Genomic DNA, 10,374 nt, shown 5'->3' on the forward strand with positions numbered 1-10,374 from the left:
ACCTCCAGGTTCCTCAAGCAAACAAAAAAAGGCAGAAGCACCAGGATGCCTATGTGCAGGTCTCACACACGCACACAGATGTAAGCACTGGCTACCACAGGCACCTCTGGGGTCCTTATAGTTCTACCAGGCTGCATAGGTTGCTGGAACCACTGTCTCACCACTATCTGCCCATGCATATGAGTTACACAAATTCTAAACCTCTAAGTCAGTTCTAGATGTTCATCCTGGAGCTAGTGCCTTGAAAATTTGCTACATATGGTTTAGGAGGAGTTGTTAGCTTCATCTAAATGCATATTTTTATTAACAAGACAATTTCAATGACTTGTACTTCACCTGGTTCTTTTGATTCTATGTAAGGAAAATAAATGAAGAAATGCTGGAAGATGCATCACAGTGAGAGGCACCACATTTCAGACAGATAAGTCTTGGGGCAATCAGCAGGCAGGCTGATCCCACACCCCACCATTAAATCTGGATGCCACCGATTACAGCGAGAGTCCTGAACTCAATCACATTGCTGGGAGCAGCCTGCGCTGGGGTTCACTGCTTCCAAATAACAGTAGACCGCTCAACTTAGAAAGCTGTAAAGAAACCCACCATCCAGAGCAGGTTTTGCCTAGCAAACACTTGGGGCTTATCAAGGTTCAGTAGTTCAGCTGTTAATGTTTTCCCTGGCAGTGCACAAAATCAATGTGGCCAGGAAGGATCAGTGGCCATGAATGCAGAAAAGCATTAGAAGTTTAAATAAGGCATAACAGAATGCAAGACTTGTGGTTTCACAATATTTTTCTCTCTCCAACACTTAGAAAAACAAGGGAATGGCCATGGATAAAATACCATTTGGTCCTCACATGCCACAGATAGCCTGGAGTGACTCTGGCCTGGGAGAGGGAGTAAATCCTGAGATGTAAGGGGATTTCAGAGAGCACCCACAAAAGGAAGCTGCAGGTGAAGCCACAGGAATATGCTGTCACCAGATGATGTGCTTGGCCGGAGAGGCAGCAACTATGTATGGCCCTTCCCTGCCAGCTCAGCCTCCCCCAGTGAGTCAGTGCTTCCCAGAACACAGTGCCTTTGCAGCAGTGCACTTGTGGCCACAACCCCATCCATTGCACTACCTCCAAACCCCACACTGAGCACCAGGCTGGAATGGGGCTCCACTGAGTTTTGCTGCTGGACTGCCCTGGTTTGCCACGCAGCTGAGGGGTGGTGAAGATTAAGCCTCACACTGAGGATAGGAAAGAAACACTGAAAAGTGTTTTCAGGGCATCTCTTGGGCTGGAAGAACCTCAGATGCCCCAAAGAAGCTGCTTTCACCACCAAATCTGAACATCTGCTTTAATACCCACAAGATCCGTTGGACAGTTTTCTCTTTGAGGAGCACTTCCCGCTGAGGATAGTATGTGATAAGCTGAAAGCCCAACCTCAAAGACATCTGCAGCTGTGGACATTCATCTGCAAAAAGGCTGTCAGAGGCCCAAATTAGATCATCAGGAATGAGAAATAAGGAAACCATGGCCAGCTGTACCAGTCATGGCTCAAAAGGAGCTCCCTTCCTCACAACGGAGAAGAGTGGGGGAATTCAGTCAGTCTCCTCAACTTTGTCATCTAAGGCAAAATCAGAACACCTTCTCCCATTTGCCATCAGAAGCTCCCCAAAACCTCAGCATGAAGCCATGGAGTTGGAGGTGAGGCATGTGGTGAAGAAACACCTACTTTGCCTGCCTGTAACCTGGCCAAAACCAAACGGCATTAATCCAGGGTCTTCTGCCATGCCGGGCACCGCTGCAAACTCTGATGTAGGTCTCCCTTGCCCCCCTGCAAGCAAAGTTCAAGTTCTTCTCTTTTAATTCAATAGCTCTTCAGAAAACTGCAAAATCCTTGCTCCTCCCTGCCATCAAATGCTGCTGCCCACTCAGCACTGGCAGGTAGCTGGGCTGGCCTGGCCTTACCGTAGACTCCCTTCCCCAGCAGCTGCAGGAACCGACTGACCGCTGCCACCATCTCAGCTTTGTTCAGATCCAGAAGGGAGACAACCTGGAAGCCCAGCTGCTCCAGAAGAAGACTCAGCTCAAACACATCCGTGACAGGAGCCATGAGGTTGGGATGATGCTGGTAGTGGTTGTTGCCTACTAAAAGTGCTATCTTACCTGTGGCTAAAGGAAACATCAAGAGACAAAACTGTAAATGCTCAGGAGGCAAGGTCTCACCTTCTTCTGTTGGAGGGAGGATACAGAATATCTTTTTTTACATCTAGGCAGGAAGGATAGACTCTATGCTGCTACAAGCCTGGCACACCCTCCAGAAAGCCCTTGGCTTTCTGAAAACTTTGACAAAATACATAAAGCATCATTTTGAAAGAAAGACATGAAAAGTTTTCACTTAACAACTAAAATCCCAGAAGTGCAGGAGGATCTGTGCTACCAAGGTCATTCAGCAGCTAACCTACCATGACAGGGATGCACAGGCTCAGAGGTCCTTGCCCCCATGGGGCTGAAGGACAGAGATCCTCAGCTCCTGCATTTATTTTATCCCCATCTTTCACTATAGGAAAACAACATAGCACTCAGCACGGGTGGGAACAATGAGATTTGCCCTGCAAAAATCACAGAGCCCATGACAATGCGGGTGCAAAGGCCTGAAGCAGTCTCTGCAGGAAAAGCACTCCTATGCCCTGTCCTCCCATCCACCCTCGAATCTGGCTTTTAAATAAGGCAATGTTTGCCCAGGAAGAAAATATGAGAATACTCACCAAAAAACTTTTCAGAGGGACATGTACCTGGAAAAGAAAGAAGGAAATGATAAAGCCGTGCCCAGCCTCCAGCTTCCCAGTGACAGCACCAACAATGCTGGGCTGAATCCAACATCACAGAACATCCATACAAGCAACATGCCTTGGGTGAATTCTTCATAGCCTGACTGCTAACCTTAAAGATACTGGTCTCGTGATATTAAGAGGATTTATGAAATTCTGACTGATTTACAAAATCCTGAGCAGCTGGGAAGCAAGGCTTGGAGAAGGGGAAGGAGGGCCAGCACAGAGGAGCTCTTGTCCATCAGCAGGTCTGCACAGCATGTACCAGCCCTGCCTGTGCTGCTGTGCTTCCCAAGATGATTTGCCCACTCCCTCACTGCAGCAAAAGCAAAGGAAACATGACTTAAGGTCAACATAAGCTTCAAAAAGGAGCCAGTCCCCATGAGCGGTCAGCACAGAGGAAGCTGCTGCTTTGCTTTTGATTGCAACAAGATTCCCAGAGCCTTTCACCACCATGCTTTGCCTTTCTCTGCCTTTTCGCAGTTTCAGCTCAGAACAGCCAACCCAACATGACTCACTTTTGTGACTCCATGAGCTCCCCTGCCTGAGTGCTCCCAGCCTCCCAAAATCATCCTTACCCTAACAGCTCTGGCTTTTCCTATTTAATTAAAAAAAAACCCAAAAAACAAAAAACAAAATCAGGAGAAAATCCTAAAATCTTAAAAGACAAAAAACTCTAAAAGAAGAAATCAAGGGCATATTTTTAATTGCATTCATTTCATGGGTCTGGAAGACATTTAGCACCTAAACCACTGTTGCTAATGCACTAGGGATGCCTGGAGAGCTACAAAAATCACTTCATTCATCCTTTTCTGCCTCTGACACAGCTGCCTGTTGCATGTTAAAGCCATCCAGCTGTAACATTGTGAACCTAACCTGATACCTCTTTCTTGCTGCCTGTCCCCTCTGCATGCTGTTTTGCCCGCTTCGAGGAGGCAGGGAGAGTGCCCTCTGGCTATAAGGGACCAACCTGAGTGCTGCAGTAATTTTAAAGCAAGATGAAAAGGAGAGATGAAATGTTTATGGCATAGAAAGATCTCTAGATGGAGTAAAGAGCCAGCAAAGCTAGCTAGCTAGCCTATGCTACTCCTTTGCAGGGCAAAAGCAGGGGACCAAGCAGCCCTGGCACAGAAGGTGGAGCATGCCTGAGGCTCTGGGGACCCATCTTCTCCCCGGGATCTGTCAGCTCACACAGCACCAGGCCTGGGCTGCCAGCCCAAGGGGCCTCAATCTTCCTGAAATAAACACCATCTTCTCCAGCTCTATGCATCTGAGTGCATCACTTCATCTCAGCAAGGCTGGAAATGAGTTTCAGCACAGAAGCCTGCTGTGATTTGGCCAGCCACTATTAAACCAGCACCTTGGTAAGGCAAGAAAACCGCAGTAAGCACCTGAGAGCAGTCAGTCTGCCCTAACCTAGGTTTCTGACAGACTGCAGGTTTCAGCAATATCCTATGCCACAATACAGTGGGGTTTGCTCTGTCATAGATGCCATTTCCCCCACTACCTCTGGACCCCGTTATCAAGGAATCCTGTTTCTCACGGTCTGAGGGCTGCCCGCTGCTCAGCAGGGGCTTGCACAGCTCTGCTGAGATCACTGTGCCCAGGACACTTAGGGTGTAACACTGTGCTCCACGGGTTGTTTGCGTGGCAGCCACCGCAGGACTGCCAGGACACTCCAGCTTCCCTGCAGAGCCCCAGGCTGCATGACTCTCCTCTGCGGTGCCCTACCATCAGCTCCCTGCAGAAGCCATATTTAAAACCAGTGGCCTTTCTTTTTGTTAGTAAAAGCGTGCAAAGTGCCTGCAAGCCAGGAGAAGGTGCATCAGAGCCACATATCCCACCTTCCCCAGTCCCAGGGCCTGACGCTCAGCTCCCACCAGGCAGGTGGAGCCGTGGGGACATGGCAGCACTGGGCTCCCTGCTTGCCAGCTTTGTGCTTCCAGGTGACAGCACTACATTCCTTCCTGCCCTTTTAGTGACTTTTGATGCTAGAAGGTGACTTGCAGCCCATCAGCCATGGGTTGGTTCTGCTCACCTATGTGAATGTCCACAGCATTGGTCCAGTGCTCTCCGTGGCTATTGGAGGCACAGCAGAGGTAGGTGCCGGAGTCACTGACCTTTGTGTGGGCGATCTAGACAGATCAAAAGTTAAATCACATTATCTATGGTGAAAGTTTGCAGCCCCCTGCCAGTACCTTCCAAAGGCATTCAGATTCCTGGAATAAAAAGCCTTTTTCCTTGCCATTCACTGCGACCTCATTCCTTGCCTCACAAAGCTAAGATTTCCCATGACTTTTGTCTTTCTAAGAAGCCCAGTAAGGTCATGCACTAAGGTCTGTTGCTGATCCCAGCTGCGTCAGCACAAGAACACTCTGCACAGACGCCTTCCCCTCTTTCTCCTGCAGCCCCAAAACCCTGTGTCATATCCATTCTCTGCCCCAGGAGCCACACTGGGAGGATGGTGCATGGCCAACATGAGAAAGTTGCCTGCTTTTCCTCTTAGGTGACATTTTCTAGATTTTTGACTGGCCACTGCTCCCTTCTAGCAAGTTTTAAATGCTTATCCATCTTGATGTGTGACAAGAATTAGAGCAGTACTGGCAAGAGAGGAACTCTGTGGTTCTCCAGCCCAGGCACCTGCTCAGAGAGGATCATGGTCAGGTTGGCCATGGCTTGTCTAGCTGAGTACTGAAAACCTCCAAGGACAGAGACCTTGCTGCCTTTCCAGCTCCGATGCAGGATCACTCACCTTCAAAGGACCTCTTCCTAATCACCAGCCTGAACTTCCCTGTGAAAAATGTGGTCTGAGGCCACTGACCCCTGGAATATCACCTGCCACTAATGAGAAGAGGTTGGATCTCTTGTCTTTGTTATCCTTCACTTCATGGCCCAGAAGGAAATCTGCCTCTTGTCAAGAAGACAGCATCGTTTCACACTCAGCCAGTGACCCAAAATAAACCCACAACTTTTGCAGTCTCCCTGACTCTTTTCTGTCGGGACTAACCACTTTTCCTTCTAGCTCTCCTGCAGGCAGGCAGCACTCCTGGAGCTCCACCACCCTGCGGTCCCCTGCATGGACATACAATAGCTGTTCTTGCACCATGGCTGCAGAAATGCACTGGAGACACGCTAAGAGGCCTTGACACATCTATGAACCCGTTATTTCTTAGAGAAACATCCATAGCTTTGAAAGAAGCCCATAAAATGTATTCCTTCTTCACCCATAGTCCTTCAGTCAACTATCAAAGCAACAAGGGTGACACAAAGAGTGCTTTCTCACAACCCTGTGACACGGTAGGAAAAGACAGCAGAGCACAAGGCTGCTTCTCTGGGGCCAGGGAGACAGGGAGGACAAGCAAGGAGAGACTGCTTTCTGTTGGCATTCACCAGAACACACAGATCAAAGCACGCCCAAGCCCTGACAGGCAGATACTGGCCAGAGTTAAGGACACCATTTCTCATGACAATAACCCCATTTTCAGCAGTCTCTCCAAGGCTCTCCCATGCCCACCATCCAGCAACAAGCTTCTCCCATCACCCACCTTCGCAGCCAAATTTCCGAACTATCCCAAAGCAACGTTACCCAGAGTTTTTTTCTATTCTGGTGTTCCAGCAGGTTCCCGTTCCGGTACCACTGGTAGCTGGGGGCTGGGACTCCCATGGCAGCACACTGCAGCTGTAGTGGCTTCCCCACCTCCACCCTCTGCTCAGAGGGGTTGAGGACGATGACCGGCTCTCCCCTCCAGAGCTGAGGGGGCATTCCTGTGAAGCAGTGACACAGAATTGGTCCTGTCTCCGCAAGGACAGAAAACAATGGTCATTTTTCCCCCTCTTTAAGACCCTGAGGATATTGCCAGAAAAGTAAGCTGCTTCCACCTGCACCAAGAAATGCTGTCCCACGAGAATGGACAGCTGTGGCTGCAGTGCCACCTTCCTGCTTTGGAAGCAGAGAATCCCCAAGAGCGATATCCATGATAGCAAATGACACACCAAAGCCCTGCCTCCGGCTTCCCAAACCCGATGCCCTTTCCTGCCAAGGGGGGAGTCAATGTGCTGAGGTCAACCACACCCAGAGTTACTTTTGCTCAGCTTTGAAACAGCCAGCCACCCCTCTTCCAGACCCAACGCAAACAGGTAAACGCCCAGTGTTAACTCTAGGAAACTCACAGAGAGGGATCAGGAAGGGGAGCAGGTAAACACATAATAGGGACATGAACCACCCAGAGGATGGACACAGAGATCTGGCATAGACCTGCAGGCTCACATCACTGGAGCAATCCCTTCTGTATTGTGATTTTCAAGCTGGGAGATCATACTGCCCCAGGAACGGCACAGGATCATTGCTGCAAGGACAGGAAAAACATAAAATACAGAAAAGCTACAGGACACACTCATACCTCTGGCAACACACTGATGGACCTCCACCTTCACCCATTCAGTGAAGACTGCATTTTTGTAGAGATCATTTATTCTGCAGGTGTAGAGTTGGGTCTGCTGTGCAGTGATGGGCAAGTCTTGCTTGATGGCACCAGGAATCTGGCAGCAAACAGACTAAAGGGAAAATACAGGCAGTGGGTAGCGAGTCCTCACTCATCTCTGGTAGCAGAAGGCACAAGTAGACTCTTTTGTAAGGGCGGGAAAAGTGGAAATCTCTGTTTTTTTCTCTTCCTTCAGCCACAGGGACGTGAGAGAATGAGTTTTTCCACTGTGTGCTTGCCCTCAGCATCCGCAGAAGCTCTCGTCATGCACACACATTCTATTGCCCTCTCTTCTCGCCTCCTGCTTCCCACCATGTCTGCCCGCTGGTGTCAGCTCCATCACTGTGGGCAGGGACCCAGCCTTCAACTCAGGGCCACCTCTGCTCCTGCTATTACCTGATGTTGACAAAACCACTGGTACTGCAGCGATGTGCGTCCCTCAGCTCTGCACCGCAGGGTGAAGGAGTATCCCACGGGGACGGAGGCAGAAACTGGCTGCTCGGTGATGGTAATGGCTGCAGAGAAACAGGACAAGGAGGTAGAAACAACCCCCCAGGCACATCATAGGGGCTCACTGCCAGCTGGCTCTCAGACACGCTGGGCTGCAAGACGGGGCCCTGGCACTTGCCCCAGGAGGAAGGGGGATTGGGAAAACGAGGGGTGCTCGGCCTCTCGTGCCCAGGGGATGCCCCGGGGCTTTTCTGGGTGGTCTCCTGGGGACCGAGTTCCTGGGCGGCAGCGCTTCCCGGGCTGCAAGCCACTAGCTCCCGGGCGGCCGCTCACCTTCCTGCATCGCTCTTCCACCGTCTCTTCCCCGGCCTCAGCGGCGGCCGGCCGGGCCCGCGGCGGCTCCTCTCCCGGGACAGCGGCGGCGGCACCTGCGGCGGGCGGGACGGCAGCGCCCGGAGCTCGGGGGCGGCTCGGGCCGGTCGGCGCGGCCCTCACCCGGCGCAGCGGCGTGCGGCCGTTGCGGCCTGCGGGGCGGGGTAGGCCGAGTTGCGGAGCGGGGTAGGCCGGAGCCTCGGCGGGCTCCCCCTCCCCGGCGCGGGGCCGGGCCGCAGCCCCGCACTCCCCTGCCGCCTGCCCCGCCGCCCGGCTGGGAGAAGGCCCTGCCGGGCCCTCACTTCCGCGCCGCCGGGCCCGCCCATCTCCCACGGTGAAACCGCGCGGGCCGGCAGCAGACGAGGCCGGGGCTGCCCCTCGGCCCGGCCCGGCCCGGCCTGGGATGGCATGGAGCGGCGCGGGCTGCTTCTCACCCGAGTACCGAGGCTGCCCGAACCTCCCCTGCCCATGGGTGTCCTCACCTCCATCCCCACCCGTGTCTTCGATCCCATCCCTAAGGGTGCTCTTGCCCCCATCCCCACCGGTGGCCTCACCCCATCCTCATGCGCATCCTCCACCCCCACCCCACCACTGTCCTCCCCATGAGTCCCCTTACCTCGGCCCCACGGGCCTCCTTTCACCCGTCCTCACAACCACTCTGGCTGTCGTCCGCATTGCCACTCTCACCTCTTCCCTCCGGCCACCCTGCCCATTGCCCTCACACTGTCCTGTCCACAGCTGCTCTCACCTCTCTCCCAGTGGCCACAATTCCAAGGCTCATGGTGGAGCCCCAGCTCTGCTGCCCTGAAACCCCACAGCTGGGCTGTTTCCTCCAAAAAGTCCGCCCCAGCTGAGCTGGGCATCACGAGGTCCCAGGGGAAGTGGCGCTGGGCCAGCCTGCCCAGAGGTTGCACAAGCCCCCCATGGGGAAACAGCTGACTTGCTGGATGGAGGAAGGATTTTCTCCACATCCTTTTCTCTGTGTGGGATGGGACAGTCACGCTGCACTCCTGCAGAGGCAGGAACACATGCTGCAGCAAATGTGATCAGAGCAATCCCTGCTCCTACAGGGACTGCTCCTTTCCTTTCCTGGATACAGGGAAGGTGATGCTTAGCATAGACTTGTAGGACCTTTCTTTGTGCTCTTCTCCGCAGCTGTGGGATCTCTGAGATCACACAGACACTCCTTTTTCTTAATTTCTAGAAGTCCAGCCAAGCATTTGTAAGTAAACACCCGCAGGTTTAAAATAAACATATTAATGGATTGCAAATGAAGGTTCTGGATGGATACGTGCCAGTAGCTCTGTGTTACGCCTCTGATTCAGAGTTCTTATAAATGCAGTGTGAGAAGCTAATAAAAATTATCATTAAATTAACCCCAGCACTTTCACAGAGAACACTCTGCTTGATGCAGCACCTCTTCAAACAGCCAGAGGTTGTTGCATTCCCCATAGACTGCTGCTCTGGGCTTCACGGAGAGCATCCTCCATCAAAAAGCTAGACAAGAAGTCTGTCATGCTTGTCCTCTGTAAGAGCCCTGCCCTGGCACAGTCTGCATGAATATTTGGTGAAGAACCCAGGGAGGAGAGCTTGTTGACATCATGCTAGAGCGGAGGAAGAAGCTTGTGATTTTAGAAAGGGAGGAGCCCACATTATGTGTGCAGGGTGGGAGAGGAATGAGAAAACATCTGCAACTCCTGCTGTGAGTCAGCGCTGGATTGGCAGGCAGAGGAAGAAAGCTTTGCAAACGAGAAGTGAAGCCTTGTGCCTGACTGGCTGAGGCTTCAAAAACTAAATGGTGAGAGCATGCATTTCCAAATGGAGACAAGAGCAGAGGGCACTGTGAACAAAATGATAGGAGAGCAGATGGCTGTAAGAGGAAGCTCTGCCTCAGCAGGGTGACGGGCACAAGAACCATTCAGAGGGCAGATAAAAACACATCCATTGTGTGCTTAGGGGGAGGATCAAACAGCACAGCAGGCTTAATCTCACCACACTCCAGCTAAACCTGCACTCCCCATTCAGGCTTCCCTCTGCTATCAGTGAGACACAGAATCACGGTACAACTAGGGTGGGAAGGGACCTCCAAAGGTCTCTGGTCCAGCTTCCCAATCCAAGCAGGACATCAATAAGTTGCTTGGCACCTTGTCCAATTCACAGCTGACTGTCTTCCATGATGGAGACTGCCTACCTCTTTGGGACCCTGCTGTACTGTTCAAACCCTCTCACAGGCTAATTTCTTTTCCTAACATT

General features: G+C 52.0%; 1 protein-coding gene across 9 annotated transcripts in view; it reads right to left on the reverse strand.

Moving 5' to 3' along the window:
• The window catches only part of LOC104559806 (mucosa-associated lymphoid tissue lymphoma translocation protein 1), a 31,211-nt gene extending 22,364 nt beyond the window's left edge, over window positions 1-8,847 (reverse strand). For 7 of the 9 annotated variants that reach the window (XR_009819075.1, XR_009819072.1, XR_009819073.1 and 4 more), the window contains exons 1-7: window positions 8,083-8,372; window positions 7,696-7,814; window positions 7,219-7,372; window positions 6,405-6,583; window positions 4,857-4,953; window positions 2,756-2,782; window positions 1,956-2,159 (exon numbers count right to left, since the gene is read on the reverse strand). Coding sequence is in view for 4 of the 9 variants with exons in the window: in XM_061999959.1 (XP_061855943.1) it covers window positions 1,956-2,159; window positions 2,756-2,782; window positions 4,857-4,953; window positions 6,405-6,583; window positions 7,219-7,372; window positions 7,696-7,814; window positions 8,083-8,092 (790 nt within the window). In the remaining 5 variants the exon portion in view is untranslated. Of the gene's footprint in view, window positions 1-1,955; window positions 2,160-2,755; window positions 2,783-4,856; window positions 4,954-6,404; window positions 6,584-7,218; window positions 7,373-7,695; window positions 7,815-8,082; window positions 8,373-8,737 lie in introns of those variants that run through there. The other 2 variants (XM_061999958.1, XM_061999960.1) reach the window with 2 other exon arrangements.
• Between the last annotated feature and the right edge of the window lie 1,527 nt (window positions 8,848-10,374).

Source organism: Colius striatus, chromosome 7 (assembly GCF_028858725.1).
Source record: "Colius striatus isolate bColStr4 chromosome 7, bColStr4.1.hap1, whole genome shotgun sequence".
NCBI lineage: Eukaryota > Metazoa > Chordata > Aves > Coliiformes > Coliidae > Colius > Colius striatus.